Source organism: Melanostigma gelatinosum, assembly GCF_949748355.1.
Source record: "Melanostigma gelatinosum genome assembly, chromosome: 3".
Classification (NCBI taxonomy): domain Eukaryota; kingdom Metazoa; phylum Chordata; class Actinopteri; order Perciformes; family Zoarcidae; genus Melanostigma; species Melanostigma gelatinosum.
Genome location: NC_136636.1, coordinates 28,262,902 through 28,282,590, shown reverse-complemented (window position 1 = coordinate 28,282,590; position 19,689 = coordinate 28,262,902). Strand labels below are relative to the sequence as shown.

At 42.8% G+C, this 19,689-nt stretch overlaps 1 protein-coding gene across 1 annotated transcript; it reads right to left on the bottom strand.

Annotated features, from left to right (window-relative positions):
* Positions 1–6,041: 6,041 nt before the first annotated feature.
* On the bottom strand, positions 6,042–19,436 carry arfrp1 (ADP-ribosylation factor related protein 1). The gene is made up of 7 exons (XM_079266495.1): positions 19,105–19,436; positions 16,681–16,768; positions 14,036–14,118; positions 7,833–7,914; positions 7,601–7,671; positions 7,149–7,249; positions 6,042–6,267 (listed from the first exon to the last, which is right to left on the bottom strand). Exons 1-7 carry the CDS (start codon positions 19,195–19,197, stop codon positions 6,180–6,182), a joined length of 606 nt encoding a protein of 201 aa, XP_079122621.1. The 5' UTR covers positions 19,198–19,436; the 3' UTR covers positions 6,042–6,179.
* Between the last annotated feature and the right edge of the window lie 253 nt (positions 19,437–19,689).

The following is a 19,689-nucleotide window of genomic DNA, read 5'->3' as shown; positions in this document are numbered from 1 at the left end:
GTGTGTGTGTGTGTGTGTGTGTGTGTGTGTGTGTGTGTGTGTGATGGGTGGGGTGAAGCAGTGGTGGGAGAACAGTCCCACCATGATGTACGTAACAAAACATAATTTATCTGACATGATGCAGATATGCACAGACTATCAGATATGAAATGTGTTGTGAATTATATGAATTACTGTCTTAAAATGATTTGAGTTGGGTGAGATGGTGACAATGTTTCTGTGCTGTGTAGTTCATCAGTGTGATTTCTGAAGGCACAAATTAACTACAGAAAGACAAGGCCACTCATTTCAAGGATTAAAACATAAGAGAAAGCCCACAGCTGAAGTTAAGGGAATGAACCTTTGTTCTTTTTAAAGCATCTTCTAATCCAGGGATTCCCAAAGTGTGGTGCGCGCACCCCTGGGGGTGCGCGAGCTGCCTCTAGGGGGTGCGCGAGAGGAAAAGTGTAATGGCGTCTGATGGTGTAATAATATTAAATCTTTTTAAAAGAATTAATTTGAATTTAAAAAGTGGGATTTTTCACAAAATAAAAACATGAATTATAAAAATCCCCTTTGTAAGATTTAAAATTAAAAACGTACAATTTAATAAATGCACTTGAGCTCCTTCCGGCAGTCTTGCCGCCTGCCGCCAGTGTACACACTAGCGAGCCTAGCTTGTGCAGCTAACCTCGCCTAGCTTGTGCAGCTAACGTCAGCTAACAGCGAACTTCGTGCATTCAGCAACATTCATGCAAATATGCTAAACTGGCTGAAATCGGGGAAACTGTCAGGTGGGACATCTGAAGCCATCAGTCGTAAAAGAGGAGAGAGAGAGAGAGAGAGAGAGAGAGAGAGAGAGAGAGAGAGGGACAGAGAGAGAGAGAGACAGCCACAGTGCGTGGTGTGCAGTGAGGTTCTGGCTAACAGTCTGAAGCTCTTATTTACGTCGCCACCTGAACACCAAGCATGCCAGTGCAAGTCAAAAGCCCCTTACATTGTTTATATCCAAATTGGAGGAGTTACAAAACAGCCAAAAACAACTGGAGTCTCATTCATGTGTTGGGTCTATAAATGACGCACTACGGGCTTCATATCTGGTTACAGAATAGCGAGAAAGGGGCTACCGCACACAATCGCTGAAGACGTGAGCTTGCCAGCTGCCAGAGAGATGGTGGAATGTATGATTGGGCAGAAAGAAGCAAAAAAGTTGGACATGATCCCGGTGTCCAACAACACTGTGTCGCGCCGCATCGATGCTTTGTCCGAAGACATCCTGGCTTCATTAGTCTGTCATTAATTGTAAATTAAATGTGATAATCTGCCTCTGAGCCTGTGCGTGTGTGCTCGCATCCGTATTGCTCTTTAAAAGTGACGCCTTGTGTCACTGAAAGTTATTGAAACTTTGTTGCAGTGTTTCAGGGCGTTTTCACACCTTCAGTTCGTTTGCTTTGTTCTGATTCAGGGATTAATATGATACAATGTTGCAGTTTCCCCTTTGTTCGGTTTGTGTTCACACTGCAACATTTAACAGCGGACTAAATATTGTAAACTAACGTCACGCGCGAGCAAACTGTTCTGTTATTGGTCAGATTTTTATGCGGCTGTAAATGGGCTCTGTTGCTTTTTTTTAATTTGTTCGGGTGCGCGAACCCGGTCGGGATGTAGAAGGGGGTGCGCGGCTTAAAAAGTTTGGGAACCGTTGTTCTAATCTAAACAGTATCTAACATTAAAGGTGATTTAAAGCTGCACTTACGCATATTGTTGTATCAACAATGGGTCGAATAACAAACGTGTAATGTGAAAGGTGTCACTGGTAGTGATGAACTCACAGAATTATCGACACCTCTGTAATTTACCTGTTTTTTCTATTTTTAAGTCCTAAAACTCTACTGGTTTGGTTCGCTCTCCTGTGGTCATTCCCTCGTGTTGACCCTCTGCGCTCCACGGTTTGTGTCTGTGCTTTTGGTGACCAAGCCCTTTTGTGACTTTGCCTTTTATTTTCAGTTGAGATTTTTCCCACTCCCTATTGGAGTTGTTTTTGGATTCTTGAGCCTTGAGTTTTTGAGCCTTGCAATTCACCTCACCTTGTGTCCTGTGTCTAAGTCTGCGCCTGAGTCTCTGATCCACTCCTAATCCCTCACGGTAAACCGTGAACCGTCACAGATTGACTTATTTACAAGATAGCCATGTCAAAAATGTCCCCTCGTGGGATTAATAAAGTAAACACAAGATTTAAAGTGGTGCTTTTGTTGAGAACATCCTGGTGTTCGACCAACTCCCAAAGGAAATATCTACCAAAACAATGACACAAAAACATTGTCATGAAAATAGACAACATGAAGTCTTCCCTACTCATCATAGTTTGCTGCTTGGGCAGAAGACATTGGCGTTAGATAAATAAACAGGGCCCTAGGATTGTGTTTGTCAGTAGCTGGGCCTGCAAAGTAGGCAGCTCTCACCTTTGTCCTTTCTGTTGGAGCATGGACAGCAATTCTTTCAGATGGAGAAGGACCCTAAGGTTTGATCTCTTCCATCTACGCTAAACTACTGTAGATTTCCTTTTGAGCTGACGAATGTTGTCATTGATCCACGGAGGCAAGAGTTAGCTGGAGAAAACGACTGGTTGACGTAGGGACCTGTAGTATTACAGGTTACAAGACCACTAACATTGGTTTAAGTCTGCACATGGGGTTTTAGTTGGAGTATCACCACACTTATTTATTGTAGAATCAGATCTTTTGGCCTAAAAAGCTGCAGATCATACTGATCAACCAGAGGAGAAGATCAAGGGATGGTGATGCTTCTCGTGGTTTGAGACGCAGCAGGATGGAGCTGGTCGAGGAGCGTGTGGGAAACCTTTCAGAATGATGATGTAAAGAGGGTTTGCAGGGAGGGGCTCAGGGGTCAAAGGTCACGAGGAGTATGACTCCGGAATAGGTCACTTCTTGTAAGTGGATCAATGTTATAGACCGGAATGATGTACAGTCACCCTGAAGACATGCTGAGATTATCTTTCGTGGTTTAAATATTCAGTGCACTTCAGTAATGTTGGCAGGGTTAGTCTCCCACAGTCAGAATGGACATTTCATTACACCCTTTAAAAATTCCATCCAGTGTTTATTTCTCTCTTGTTGATCGCTTCATAACGGATTCATTATTGCAGCTCTAATAAAATAGATCATATATCACAGCGCAAGAAACAGCATTGATGAGACATTAGGAGGAGACCGTTTTTCTGAGCTTTTGCACTGTGAACAAAGGCATCAAACAATCACGTTGTGCATACGTATATTTATGATAATCATAAGACAAAGACATGGAGGCTCTGTCGTCTGGAGCAAGACGGCAAACTTTATTATTTCTTTGAATTTATAACTGCAGCACAGACCAAATCCACTTCTTCCTCTCTTTTCACAATAAAAGTCCCAGACATATTATTCACAGGTGAGTATTTGGCATTGTGGTGTCATTTACTCACCACGCTGGTGTGTAGAGGCCTTCAGGCACACAGTTTACATTGAGACATTTTGTCTTCCAATATATAGTATTTGCATATTATTTTGAAGCATTTATAGGCTACGCCGAGCATCTGTATAGTTATTTTGTCAGAGTATGATAATCTCTACCTCAGAAGGACTCATGCAGTCCTTTAGCATGTTTGAGGTTTTATCCATCCATTATCTAGACCCGCCAATCCTTAAAGAACAGCTATTCTCAACCACTGGGCCGGTGCCCACTGCTGGTCCTCAGAGAGCCATCTAGTGGGCCCCCGAGGTACTGACACATGGTTAGAAATAAAAAGAGAATGATTGTTCATTTCTCAGATAGAGACAGACGTGTTTTGCCGCTGTTAGCTAGCGAACGTTCTCTTGGATACAGTGACACAAAGTGGGTCGGTTTTAGAAAGGGAAAGTGATGGGGGAGTCAATGCTGCACCAGTAAACGCTGCGGTGAGGAAATATGACCCTGAATGTATTAAATATGGACTCATAATGGCAGGCAGTGATGGTGAGGGTAAGCAGAATATGTATTATGGCCATCACAGCTATATAGTGACATAACACATATTTACAGCAGTTTATTTCTTGATTGTGAAGGTGGTCCTCAGATTTTCTTTTAACAATCAGAAGAAGGCCTGAAGAAACCAAAGGTTGAGCAGTGAGCTGCAGCAGATCCCAGTCCAGACGTTTATCACCATCACACACGTTTCCTTAGGACTTGTTTCTCATGACATCACGGAGACATGGTTGATCTGTCCGCAAATCTTGAAAAACATTTTGTTGGAACAAATACAGGTGAATGGTACTGAAGTCAATAGCAACTCCGCTCTTTGACTTTTGCAGCTTTGACTTAATTAATAGAGATTATTCTTTATATATAAATCACCAATAAGCATCAGCAATTCAGGCATCAAACAAAGTAGTTTGTCAAAGACTGAATAGTTGTTCATGACACTAGATTGTACTTGTGATTTGGGGAATCCAATCTAATGACATTTTACAACTTAACTCAAGCTGCAGTTAAGTTCAGCAGCCAAAACAAATGCTTGTGATACTTAGTTAATCATTTCTCGTGTGTGTGTGTAAGGGGCTGATCACACAAAGACGTGTAGAGCTTGTTGCACATCAAATGGAGCAGAAAGGAAGTCATGACCTGCTGAGCCGTCAGCCTTCGTGCACAGAAGCTCAGCGGATGTGGTTTCTTTGTCCTCAGAGAGCTATAAACACACAGCTTCCTGAGGGACACCCCTCCCTGACTCTCTCTCCTCTTGCAGTTAGAATATACGTGTGTTCCTTTGAACCCGTCAGTGCTTATTCCAACATGTGTTGTGTGTTTGCAGAACATGTCAAATTGAAACATGAGAATGTTTCTTTGAAATTAGAAGTTTATTATTTTCATCTACCACATGAGACTGACAGAGGACACAGTCGTTTGTATAACAACGTCCTACATCCAGAGTTACGCTGCTGGTATAAAGTGATGCAGCAGGACTTCTCTGTGACAGACATCCTGCCCTGTTACCCAGCTGTAGGGTCCAATTATGAACATTAAATACAATTATGCAACCCAAAAAAGAGAGGATAAAAAAAAGAACCGTTAAGAGTTTCTTCTCCTTTTCACGGAGTTGGACTCAAACAATTTCACCTCACATTATTTGGATTTTAACTCAACACTACACAGCTGCCCACAGGAAACCCCGTCAAAGTAAAAGTCATGGAAAAATGTCACAAAGCCTTACCACTCGAATTATTTCTTCTCATTTGTCCATCATGACATTGTGGTATGATAGTTATGTGAATAACATAAGTTTAGGGTTAGAAACAACATGAAAACCGGCAAAGTTAGAAAAGTAGTGAATGCTTCCGGTCTGAGGGGCAGTGTGCAGATCGGAGAGTTCAAACCTTAAAGTCGAAGTGAAATTACGTTTCCTATTTTAAAAGAAGAAATGTTTTATTCTGGTTACAGGGAGCATGAATTGTTCCATCTGTCAGTAACTTCATCTGTGTTGTATCACTACCACACAGACAGTTAACCCTGTTTTTCACATTTGCTTGGTTCTATTTATGATTTCATAATTCACAAACTCAACAGGACCATGGATCCTCCCAAACACTGCATGTGGTACAGGGACAGACGGACCATACAGAGCTGCAGGGACGATGTATTTTTGTAGTCCAACAGGAAGTTAACGTCAGACTGGTTCCCTTCACAAATAGCCAAAGGGAATTTTCCATTGCATTTTGGATTATTACAGACAATAAACTCTGCGGCAAACAAACATTTATGATACATGTTTTGTTCAGCAAGATAATCTTCAGCAATAAACAGCAAATTTGACTTTAAAAATGTGAGCTAAATATTGTTGAGTTGATCTGATAGCGTTAACAGAGAACCCCCCTGTTGCAGTTTTCTATATTTCACGTGAGAACCGATGATTCTTTGCTTCAGAGGCGAGTGTCAGTCAGACACAGTCACACCCCCGCCAGCTCCAGAGACCACTGCTTCAAAGAGTCCATTCAAAGCACATCTAAAATGATGCTTTGTGAGAAAGAAATATGTCTGTAATGAACCCCTAAAATGCCGAAATTCTAACTCTTCAAACACGAGGAGAGAGGGGAGAGTATCAACTCCAGGGTTTACATGGAATGTCCTCAAGGAGAAACTCAGTCCAAAGTCAGTGGAAGCAGCGCTCGTGACTACGTGATGTCCTTCTGTCTGGGCGGCCGGTGAATGTTCCGGACCACACACTTCACCATCCAGTCGATGCCTTCGTTCACTCCATCCCTGTGTCAAAACAAAGAAGTCACTCACTTCTTATTTCTTCAGACCAAAAGGAAAAAGAGCTGATGAGAGTAATGAGCTGCGTGGGTTCTTCTTCTACCAACTGCCTCATCAAAGTTCAACAGAAGGTTACTGGGGGCGAACCCAGAAGTATTGCGATTCCATGTTACAATTTCTTTCACTTTTTTTTAAACCACTAAAACCTGTAAAAACTATAGACATTTACTTTGGAAAATCTCTACATTGATGCAGTAAAAATGTTTGATTTTCAGCATGTTTGCAGTCAGAATGTGTTGGTTACATATAGCACTGCAAGTATTCAGAAGTGTAGCTATTTATATGTACAAATATTGGACTTTTACTTTGGAATATCTCGATATTGATACAGTAGCAATGTTTCATTTTGTGTCTGTATGCAGTCAGAAAAGCTAACTGTCCTTTTCCAAATCCCTTTAATGTTAGCTGGCGCTTTGCTAACATTAGCTAACTTCAGAGGGATACAATGTAAAGTGTCCGTCAAGATTGTGACATGTAATGTGAATTACACAGTAATGGAAGCTTTGAACGGGCGGAGCATATCTAACAGGGAAGGGGAAAGTTGACTGAGGTTCCGCCAGCTTCCAAGCTAGCTCACCTGTTACTGGAGCACAGAGCAAAAAGGGGCGGGACTTAGGAAGGATCCATTTCGACTTGAGTATTTCTCATCATGCCTACATGTATTTCAGAAGCAGCACAACAAATACTAACTTTGACCAGCTTCCACTTCAGAAACTGAACATCAGGAGCTTCACAAAGGAAGTGTTCCTTACAGGCTACTGTACTGGATTATTTGACAGGTCGCTGTCATTGCACACACTCAGTGTACCATTCAGTAGCAGTCTTACCCTGTCAGGGCAGTACAAGGCTGGACTAAACAATCTCGCTTGCCGATCTTCGGGGCCGAGTCACTGAAGGCTGTTTTAATGTCCGGCACGGACAAACAGTCCTGAGAACAGAGCAGAAACAAGACACGACTGAAGGCTGCAACAGAAACGACAAAACTGTGAAGAAACACGATCATTATCTCTAATAGTTATATATCTTATAACAGGGCGACTCAGGCCGAGCCCTGAAGCCTTCCAATTGTTTGTACAGTCCAACAAACAGTTCAAAACTTAAGATTTTATGAAATAAAAAAGCAAGAAGCAGCAAGTGCATACACCTGAAATGCTGGAACCAGAGAATGTTTGGCATTTTTGCTTGATACATGACTCAAACCAGGTTCTTAATAAAAGGGTTTAAAATAAGTCTGCATTAACCTGAACAGGGTCTCAGAGAGTTAAAAAGATCACAGTACCGGGACGTCCTGCTTGTTGGCCAGCACGAGGAGCGGGATACCTTCTAACATCTCGCTGCTGATCATTTTCTCTGGAGGAGACCACAGTGATTGGGTCAACAATTAGCAAACATCTTATGTTATGACGTCAAGTGCTCATTTGAATTCAAGTAATCTGCTCTTCAACACCGGAGCCACGATGTCATGATGTTAGTGGAATAAAGTCAGAACATAGCAGGCCAACGTCACTCACCGAAGGCCTCCTTGGATTCTGACAGGCGCTCCTCATCAGTTGAATCGATCACGTAGATGACTCCATGAGACTCAGCATAGTACTGAGCATACACATGAAGAAAACAAAGTGATATCAGAGCAGCCTCCTGGGCCAAAAAGACAAACACATTGTCAAAACTACAATGATACCCTCTAGGTATCTTTTGGTACGATGGCTGAAGGACAAGCTAGGAGTACAACTCGTAGTATCTGGGTCATAGTCAGGAAAAAGTCGGAGATTCCAAGATTGAATGATCTCCGCTATGCTACGCCTGTGGGGCGCGTGGGAGAGAAATGTATGCGTGTCTTAAAATATATATGTCTAAAATCATATTCATTGTTTGAAATGTATTCATGTATATTCACATTCATACTGTGATATGGGCCTGTATCATTGTCATATATTCACATCACTGAGACAGGGTGGTGGTGCTCTTTTGACCGCCTCAACCATTCTGTACGGCAGCGGCTTCACAAGGGTGAGGGGTACCAGGATGCTCTGTTAGAGGGCGAAAGACCGGCCAAGGGATCAGGATGAGGGAGTCTAGGTTGCATTGTACAAAAATATGCACAACTCAGCGAAATGTAGATATAAACAAACCAAACTCATCAACGGGAGGATTTGCTTGTCAACTGTCTCTCTGTTCTATTTCATCCTTACTGACCGCCAGAGGCAGTGCTTCACACTGGATATCTTCCGTCGCGCGCATGCGCAGGTCGAATATTTATATCAACAAAGTCACGTGTGACCTCGGATGACCCCCGTCGTCTATAAGTTCCGGTGTCATCCTGAGCTCAGTCCTTTTTCATCTTCTCGCGACGCAGGTCAGCAACCATGGTAGCATAAACAAGGATGTGTCTACGATCAAGACATATTAGAGCTCGTCGCTGTAGCCTTGTGACCACCGGTCGGAGTTGCGGTTCTCTCGCCCTCCAAAGGCTGCGACGAGCTGTCCCTCTTCGGAGGGAACAGTTCGCCGTTCGGACATCGAGCCCCGGACTGGTGGACGCCCCTATCATCGGTCGTCACCAGTCTGATAAGGGCCAGCTAAGTCGTGATGACAGCAATCGGTAAGATCGATTAACAGTTTTCTATAACAGTTGTTTGTTCCACGGTTGGCAGAGCGCTTCCGCTCTAGTTAATCGAGTGGCGCACTAACGAGAGCGTAGAATTACGCTGTCGGCCCGCCCTTCACAGTGTTACGGCTATCAGTTAGCAGAGTGTTCCTGCTCAGGCAAACTTTGTGAGACACTAGATCGGCATTGCCGTTGTGTCCATGGAGATTTAATCTTTACATCTGACGTAATTCACAGTTAGCAGTGTCTCAGGCTCAGGCTAACTTGGTGAGATGCTAGCTGGGACTGCGTCCATCAACTTTGTAAACCTTACGGCCATCACAGTTAACAGAGCGTCCCCGCTCAGGTTAACTCAGTGGAAAGCTTGCTAAACAGAGCTGATACTGTGGCTGTGGCCATCAACTTTGTATCCTTACGGCTGTCACAGTTAACAGAGCGTCCCCGCTCAGGTTAACTCAGTGGAAAGCTTGCTAAACAGAGCTGATACTGTGGCTGTGGCCATCAACTTTGTATCCTTACGGCTGTCACAGTTAACAGAGCGTCCCCGCTCAGGTTAACTCAGTGGGAAACTAGCTAAACAAAGCTGATACTGGGGCTGTAGCCATCAACTTTGTATCCTTACGGCTGTCACAGTTAACAGAGCGTCCTCGCTCAGGTTAACTCAGTGGGAAACTAGCTAAACAAAGCTGATACTGGGGCTGTGGCCATCAACTTTGTATCCTTACGGCTGTCACAGTTAACAGAGCGTCCTCGCTCAGGTTAACTCAGTGGGAAACTAGCTAAACAAAGCTGATACTGGGGCTGTGGCCATCAACTTTGTATCCTTACGGCTGTCACAGTTAACAGAGCGTCCTCGCTCAGGTTAACTCAGTGGGAAACTAGCTAAACAAAGCTGATACTGGGGCTGTGGCCATCAACTTTGTATCCTTACTTGTATCCTTACGGCTGTCACAGTTAACAGAGCGTCCCCGCTCAGGTTAACTCAGTGGGAAACTAGCTAAACAAAGCTGATACTGGGGCTGTGGCCATCAACTTTGTAGCATTACAACGATCACAGTTAGCGGAATGTGCTCGCTCAGGCTAACTCGGTGAATGCTAGTTATATTAAATCAACATTGAGGTTGTGCCCATTGATGGTTTTTACGCATTACGGCTGTCGAGTTCGCTCCGGCTAACTAGACTAAGCTAATACTCGGATTGTGTCCATTGATTGTCGTAAACATTATGGACATATCGGTAGCGGATATCAGTTAGCAGAGTGCCCTCGCTCAGGCTAACTGGTAGCACACCAAGAGTTACAGCAACTGTCCAAGTGAAGAGAGTGTCCTCGCTCCCCTCTCACTGTAAGGACTGTGGTCTTTTTTGTCCGTTTTCACAGTAGCAGAGTGCTCTCGCTCAAGCTAACTGGTGGGGCACCAATATCTGCAGCAACTATCCCAGTGGAGAGAGTGTCCTCGCTCCCCTCTCACTATGAGGACTGTTTTCCTGACCTGTTCCACAGTGGCAGAGTGCTCTCGCTCAAGCTAACTGGTGGGACACCAATATCTGCAGCAGCTGTCTTAGTGAAGAGAGTGTCCTCGCTCCCCTCTCACTGTAAGGACTGTGTTCTTTTTGTCCGTTTTTCACAGTAGCAGAGTGCTCTCGCTCAAGCTAACTGGTGGGACGCTAATATCTGCAGCAACTAGCTTAGTGAAGAGTGTCCTCGCTCCCCTCTCACTATAAGGACTTTGCCTGGCCTGTTTCCACAGTGGCAGAGTGCTCTCGCTCAAGCTAACTGGTGGGACACCAATATCTGCAGCAACTAGTTTAGTGAAGAGTGTCCTCGCCCCTCTCACTATAAGGACTTTGCCTGACCTGTTTCCACAGTGGCAGAGTGCTCTCGCTCAAGCTAACTGGTGGGACACCAATATCAGCAGCAACTATCTTAGTGAAGAGAGTGTCCTCGCTCCCCTCTCACTGTACAGTGTTCTTTTTTGTCCGTTTTTTACGGTAGCAGAGTGCTCTCGCTCAAGCTAACTGGGGGGACACCAATATCTGCAGCAACTAGTTTAGTGAAGAGTGTCCTCGCCCCTCTCACTATAAGGACTTTACCTGGCCTGTTTCCACAGTGGCAGAGTGCTCTCGCTCAAGCTAACTGGTGGGACACTAATATCTGCAGCAACTATCTTAGTGAAGAGAGTGAGCTTAGAGAGTGTCCTCGCCCCTCTCACTATAAGGACTACTATGTGGATACGTTCACATATAAACCGGCCTATCCAGCTGGCAAAGTTGACCCCTCCCCCATCGGGAGAGGAGAGGTCAAGGCTGCTGTGCCCAGTGTGGGCCCTCAGAGCTTATGTGGAAGCCACCGCCTGCATAGTCAGTTATGGTGAGCCTAAGAAGGGCTGTGCTCCTTTTTAAAAACGAAAAAACAGCACCTGTCCCACTGGATAGTGGAGGCCATTGCCGATACATACAAGGCGAGCGGCTGCGCTCGGCCATCCAGGGTGAAGGGTCACTACCAAGAGTGTCTCCACACCGAGGGCAAGCCTGAGTGGTGTGCCTGTGGGGGATATATGTGCGGCGGCCTCATGGGCATCACCGAGCACATTCACCAAACACTACAGAGTTAACGTTGCCAACCCTCACCCACTGGGGAGGGTTCTTTGGCCAATTTTCTCTGCCAGAGCTATAAGAGGTAGTTACTGTGCTTCCTCGTGACTCTTTTGGTATAAGTCATCCAGTGTGAAGCACTGCGTCTGGCGGTCAGTAAGGATGAAATAGAACGAAAGTTACGAATGTAACTACGGTTCTATGAATCCTGGATGACCGCCAGAGTTCTTGGTCACTCGGAATCCCGTGAACTTGCGAGAAGATTCCATAGGACTGAGCTCAGGATGACACCGGAACTTATAGACGACGGGGGTCATCCGAGGTCACACGTGACTTTGTTGATATAAATATTCGACCTGCGCATGCGCGCGACGGAAGATATCCAGTGTGAAGCACTGGCTCTGGCGGTCATCCAGGATTCATAGAACCGTAGTTACATTCGTAACTTTCGTTTTAGACGCATCAAGTTGGGGAGTAAGCCCAGCGGCCTTGGAGCCCGTCGTCATTTTAGGTTTTCACAGGGGAAAGACGAGCGCTCGTCATTTTGACCTGTGGCCAGATGTGACATCAGAGGAAGACGAGTGGGGAAGAAGACTGACTACTGAAATATCAAAATCCAGTATCCTCTGTTTGGGTAAAAGTTTAGAGCGGAGCAGGAAACCAAGACTTAGGGCAGAATGAGGGTATAAAGTGATGAACATTTCTATTGTGAGGGTAGTTGACTCGGTTTACTTGTATACTTTGTGATGGAAATAAAATCCAATCTCTCTTGTGTTCTGTGGGTGTTCGTTCCCGAGTTCCTAATGGTGCGATCCTGTGGTGTCTCATCACGAGTCAGATAGAGAAGTTACGGAGCCAGCCGTAAGGTCTAAAGTTTGAACATCAGTCATGAAGTCAAAGAAGCTGATCATCATCATCAACAACGAAAATCAACCACTCCAGGTGATCATAGCGGCTGCATCCTCCAGAGGCTGCGTTGCGTCACAGCGGATGAGACTAGGCTCGACCACTTCGAAGACTCCTTCATGCAGCCTTCAGCCCCCAGATTCAGAGGACACAACTGATGTATCCTTCGCAGCCCACCATATCCCAAGATGCATTGAGTGTCGATGAAGATTCTTTTATTGTATTCAACACGAAGCAACAGCTGGAGAAGCACAGTATTCACTTTTAAATGTAAGTATTGGGTTTCAACTCACTTGAATATCACCGATATGAATGTTAAAACAAAAAACAAGGAACCTAATAACATCACGTTTTGTTAAAATGAGCGGTGAAGTTACGTGACGTTCATAGCGGACGAGCTAGCTAACGTTACCGGCAGGTGCTGCTCTATTACCGGGAGCTTATAACATCACATGTTTGTTTAAATGGTCAGTTAAGTTACGTGAGCTGACAAGCTAGCTAACATTACCGGCAGCTCGTCTATCTGCATCCGACCGTAGCTGGCCTTGGAAAGTAACTTTGAATGCCTTCACTTTCAAAAGGTTGACTAATATCTTACTGAGATTGTGACGATTTCACAGATGGTTTATACTTTGTATTATGTCCATAAACGGACCAACAGGAGCTCAGGTAGACAGGCTAGTGTCAACCTGAAATATCACTCTCAAAGTCCGGTAACGTTTCAAACGTTGAGATTAACTACACGGATAAACTGAACTTGGTTATTTTGCTACTTTTGTTTTGTGGTGTGAAGCAAAACTAACTCTACATTTTGTTTTCGGGAGCCAGGAGCAAACGGCTCAGTTCATCCAGCTGAGGAGAGAACGATGGACAAACATTCAGCAGCCATAGCTTGGAATTAAGACATGAGTCCATTTGTAACATCTCCATTTGACCATCCTGTACTAAGGTTACAGTTACATGAGCTCTCATCCTGTACAAAGCCTTCACTGATAACACAACCAGTAGATCCTTCTCATGTGTTCATGTTGCTGTCACAGAAATGTGTCAATCTTCTAAGTTTGCATCCTTGTGTTAACATTATTGACAACAGTTTCTCTCTTCATCATTTTCTCAATGTGATTTGGACAATTTTGGAGAAAACAATCCTGCAGGGGAGGGTGACGACTAATAGAACAAATATAAAGTATGTGCACATGTGTTACTGCAAGTTAATAAACACGTTCGCTGACATTTCTTTTGCTGCTGTTGTTTCTGTTAGGCCCTCTGCCTTAGGATTGCAAGTATCCGTGCTCTTTGCTCTACTAGAGAGATTCATTGAGAAAGAAAGAAATATGAATATCAATAAATAAATACATGTATATACACACGTTTTCTTAACTGTGGCCTTATATTAGCCGTAATATACGAATTCAATGTAGTTACATATTTCTAATTATTGTTTTTTTGAACTGATCACTGGACATGATGCCTTCGGTTTGGGCAGTTACATCGTAACAAAGGTAGAACCCGGTTTTTGAAGCTACATACACATTACGTTATGAAGTGATTCTGTCATTCCTCCACTCTGTGTCAGTATGAGGCTGATGTGTTTCATCCTCAACTCACTTTGTCCCACAGAGACTGGAGCTCATCCTGACCTCCCAGATCCCAGAACATCAGACGAGCGTTGCCCACATCGATTGTGCCAACTGTGAGGGAAAGTGAGACATTATTCAGAACTGTTATATTGTAGAATCAGACACATACTGTACATTATAAGACAATCAGCATCAGATGACCACAGAGTGAAGAAGAATGAAAAAGATCTGGATTGACTTTGTTCAGAAAGTATCGACTATCGTAGCAAATGATAAAGGATCACTGCAGTTAGCCACTGAAAATAACCTCCTTTAAGAATCACTATTCAATGGACCTTGGCAACAAGTAGTCATAAGCCAGGTTCCCTTCAATTTCATTGCAAATTCTAACCGAATTTCAAGAAAATCGGCAAAGAAATATGCCAATGAATGCCCATTTCTATCCACTAACGCCATGTGATTCAATGTTCATTTCTCATCTTTCATTGGAATCATATCGTGATGGAATCATATATCAAGATGTGACACACAATCACGTTGTCGAAATTGATAACAAGCACATAACAAGCACTAACCTCTCAGATCATTTTGCACTTAAGCTCACAATTCAATCATAAAATACTTTTATATTTTTCATCAGCCAAGTATTTAATTCACACAGGAATATTCAGAAATAAGGTTTGCCCTTTGATATATATTCTCGACATATGAAATGAACGCTATCGGGATAGATCAGCCCTAAGATGAGGTCATTAAAGACCTCATGATGGAACACTTGATGGAAATATAACATTTGTGAGAAAGGTTACATCGGATCCGTGTGGAGCACTGACAAGTTTCCATTCCACTTAGTCACATTTTGATTTTATTCATGCAATAAATACATTTCAAGATTTTAATTTTTCTATTTTCAGCTTTACCACTCAGAATTGAAATTGTGCATCAAAAAAGGTGGAGGGGAACGCAGCTATTGTGCACTCAGCTGACAAAGTGATCCATCCAGGGTGGTCAGTGTCTGGACTAACAAGCCCATTACTCTACATGACCTATTACTCTACATGACCCATTACTCTACATGACCTATTACTCTACATGACCCATTACTCTACATGACCTATTACTCTACATGACCCATTACTCTACATGACCTATTACTCTACATGACCTATTACTCTACATGACCCATTACTCTACATGACCTATTACTCTATGACCTATTACTCTATGACCTATTACTCTATGACCTATTACTCTACATGACCCATTACTCTACATGACCCATTAATCTATGACCTATTACTCTATGACCTATTACTCTATGACCTATTACTCTATGACCCATTACTCTACATGACCCATTACTCTACATGACCCATTACTCTATGACCTATTACTCTATGACCCATTACTCTATGACCTATTACTCTATGACCTATTACTCTATGACCCATTACTCTACATGACCCATTACTCTACATGACCCATTACTCTACATGACCCATTACTCTACATGACCCATTACTCTACATGACCTATTACTCTACATGACCCATTACTCTACATGACCTATTACTCTATGACCTATTACTCTATGACCTATTACTCTATGACCCATTACTCTACATGACCCATTACTCTACATGACCCATTACTCTACATGACCCATTACTCTACATGACCCATTACTCTACATGACCCATTACTCTATGACCTATTACTCTATGACCCATTACTCTATGACCTATTACTCTATGACCCATTACTCTATGACCTATTACTCTATGACCCATTACTCTACATGACCCATTACTCTACATGACCCATTACTCTACATGACCCATTACTCTACATGACCTATTACTCTACATGACCCATTACTCTACATGACCTATTACTCTATGACCTATTACTCTATGACCTATTACTCTATGACCCATTACTCTACATGACCCATTACTCTACATGACCCATTACTCTACATGACCTATTACTCTATGACCTAGTACTCTATGACCTATTACTCTATGACCCATTACTCTACATGACCCATTACTCTACATGACCCATTACTCTACATGACCCATTACTCTACATGACCCATTACTCTACATGACCCATTACTCTACATGACCCATTACTCTACATGACCTATTACTCTATGACCTATTACTCTATGACCTATTACTCTATGACCCATTACTCTATGACCCATTACTCTATGACCCATTACTCTATGACTCATTACTCTATGACCCATTACTCTACATGACCCATTACTCTACATGACCCATTACTCTACATGACCCATTACTCTACGACCCATTACTCTACGACCCATTACTCTACGACCCATTACTCTACATGACCCATTACTCTACATGAGCCATTACTCTACATGACCCATTACTCTACATGACCCATTACTCTACATGACCCATTACTCTACATGACCCATTACTCTATGACCCATTACTCTACATGACCCATTACTCTATGACCCATTACTCTACATGACCCATTACTCTACATGACCCATTACTCTACATGAGCCATTACTCTACATGAGCCATTACTCTACATGACCCATTACTCTATGACCCATTACTCTACATGACCCATTACTCTACATGACAAGCACAAGTGAAGACATGCAGCACTGGAACCTCCACTTACTGTTCAGGCCAACTGTGGTTGTGATCTTTGAGAGGTTCATTCCCTTATAGTTCTTACTGAACTTGATTTTGGTTTGTTCCAGAAAGGTCTGCAAAGAGAGACAGCAGTGAAATGAACAGACTGTTTCTATTCAATGACTCACATGATAATGATCCAACAGGTGATCAGGACTCCAGCTGTTTTCAGCCCCACAAACTCTCCCACAGTATATGCTAGTCGTCCCAATTAAAAGGTGAATTACATTTCCATAATTAAATGTGATGCATGACAAAAATAAAACATTATGATTGCAACAAAAACTTATAAATTAGCTCATTGTATGATTTTTTCTTTTTGTTTTACATATTCATTGATTTATTCATATCACGTGCATTCATTTCATAACTCAAAATTAATTGAGACAGATTTGTCTATTCACGTCAATTACGGTACCGGTGCTGGGAATGGCCAAAAAGGACGTATAGTGACTCGCTGGAACAGCAATGAAGTCTCTCAGTTCACACCTCGTGAGATGAAATATGCTAATGTTAACATGGAAGGCATGTACTGACATTTACAATGGGTTCGTAGTTAGATATGTATTACTTTTCAATATCTTATATAAAATGTGAAGCTATTGTGATAAAGAGTGCCCTTTTTTAAGGAAGCTAAATGAATCCACTTTAAGTTATTTCACTGTACAATTTAAGAAAACTAAAGGGAAAGTAATCACAAAGTCACAACAGCATATCTCTTCATATTTGACCTCTAAATGTCCTTCTTGATTCTGCTGAAATTGTCAAAGGAATCCAGTTCTCCAGAGACCACTATGACCCTTGAGGAGGTCATTTACGGTACTTCTCGATTCCATATCCCTCCAAAATGAGGAGCACTTGGTGGATTGAAGCAAAACACCTCAGCTGCAGGAGCAACTGAGGTCCCATGGCACCAAAGGCTTCTCGTAGCTCGCCGTCTGCTTGATGAAGTTGGTGCAACACAGCAACTGAAACAGCTTGGCTTTTGTTTTGTTTCACTGGGAGTCTACATGTCTATAGAGTGCTGCAGGAATGAGTCCTAATACCTGGAGATGAGTTAAGCCTGCGCTATACTCCTGCTGCAATGCGCCTATGCATCATGTGCGGGATGGTGCGGGCAGCTCTCATGCACGCCAGGCATAGATAGTGTGTTGAGTGTAGCACGTAATCCATTTGATAAATGATAGACGATAATAAAATGATAGACGTGATTCAATAATTCCATAAAAGGTTGTCCAAACACATTTCTATGGCTGGAAATAAAATATGGAAGAGTTGGATGATGAGGTGGAGTTCCGGTGCCAAGGATTTATAAGGTGGTTGTTGCTGTAACGGGATGTGAGGTACTTCTCCGTAAAACACGCCATCTATCACACTCCATCCTGATAGAGGATCCCTCCTCTGTTGCTCTCCCTGAGGTTTCTTCCTCTTTTCTCCCCGTTACAGAGTTTTTTGGGGGAGTTTTTCCTATTGTGAGGGTCCCGGGACAGAGGATGTCGGATGTTTACAGATTGTAAAGGCCTCTAAAGTAAATTTGTGATTTTGGGCTATACTAAATAAATTAAATTGAAATGAAAACCCATCTCGCGTCCAATCAAACTTCTGACGGTCCACGGTGCCTGGAGCTCAGTCACATATTTCAGGAGGTGCAACCGTCTCTGCAGAAGTTGACCTGCTTCAGTATAAACGAGGAATTAGTATATTTGCACTTTGGATGACTTAATGGTTAGATGCCTGGAATACGATTTGTGGATAGTACAACCTTAAAGAGATTTTAATGGTATGTTCCACGACATGAAATCCATCAGTCAATACCAAACTCTTAAATGTTGAGTCTTTTCCGTGTCTTGAAAAAAGTGGTTGCTGACAAGTGGCAAAATGAGACTAAATGTCATCACACTATTCCGTTTTTAGCTTAGTGGTGATGTCAAGCGATCGTCGTTAGTTTTTTTCTTACATTAACTTTTTACTTCAATTCATATTTTTTGCGTCAAATGCATTCATAATTCAAAAATCATAAAAGTGCTTTTCATTGGATAAAAGTATTGTTTATTTTCTGCAATAATCCAAAAGAGACATCCGATTGGCTTTTTGTTCGATGATAACTTCCGGGTTAGCCTACAAAAATACGTCATCTCTGCAGCAGTCTCTTTGGCCTCTTCAAGGCAAGCGCCGGTACCGTAAAGCTACCAATAGACACGCAACCGGCTTGATCGGAATCGGGTTTTTGCAAACGAGGGCTCACTTGGCCGCAGTCGTCTCACTCAAAGAAAACGAGAGCTGACAAAGCCACATAGGGATGAAAGCAGCACCACACAGATAATAACACAATAGACAATGATGTAGTGTGGACGAACAAGTTAACGTTAACCCAGTTGTTATAAATTCAACTCATGATCATGTAATTTACCGTTTTCCCAGCGTTGTCCAGTCCCAGGATCAAAACACAGTATTCGTCTTTTTGGAACATGTACTTATATAATCCAGACAATAACGTATACATCTTGAAAAAAATATGTAGACAACACAATTATTTGCTAACTAGTCATGCCAATATTAGCTTGATAACAAAGCTTAGCCTACATATGAGGCCAAACACAGCGATACTCGGCGCTCTGGCTTCATTATCATCGAAGTTAATAAACCCGAGTGACCAACACTCGTAAGTGTATTAAATAAATCCGTAAAAGTCGTCGTTTCTCGCTAGTTTGCTACTCTGAAGCTCTCTTTGCGAAGTGACGCTACGTGTTATCAAACCAGGAAGTGCGGCTCCAGTAATTGTGGGAAATGAAGTACACGTTGTGTCGTTAGACCTTTCTGTGAAAAGGTGGTACGTTCACATATAACTTCATTTCCCAAGAAGCATTTCGGTGTTTCTGTGCGTGAGAGCATAGGCCATCGGCGTCACCACGTTAAAGGAAAAATCCACCCCAAAATGAAATTGGCTTTCTTTATCGTCCTCGTTTACATCAGCTAGAAGTTGCTCTGCGTTGGA

What these genes read in the sequence shown, in the direction of transcription:
- arfrp1 (XM_079266495.1), bottom strand. Translation starts at nt 19,197, where the DNA reads ATGTATACGTTATTGTCTGGATTATATAAGTACATGTTCCAAAAAGAC. An exon ending in AACCACAGTTGGCCTGAACA is followed by an intron (nt 14,119 to 16,680) that starts GTAAGTGGAGGT and finishes TTTCCCTCACAG; the next exon opens with TTGGCACAATCGATGTGGGC. An exon ending in TCCAGTCTCTGTGGGACAAA is followed by an intron (nt 7,915 to 14,035) that starts GTGAGTTGAGGA and finishes GTGTATGCTCAG; the next exon opens with TACTATGCTGAGTCTCATGG.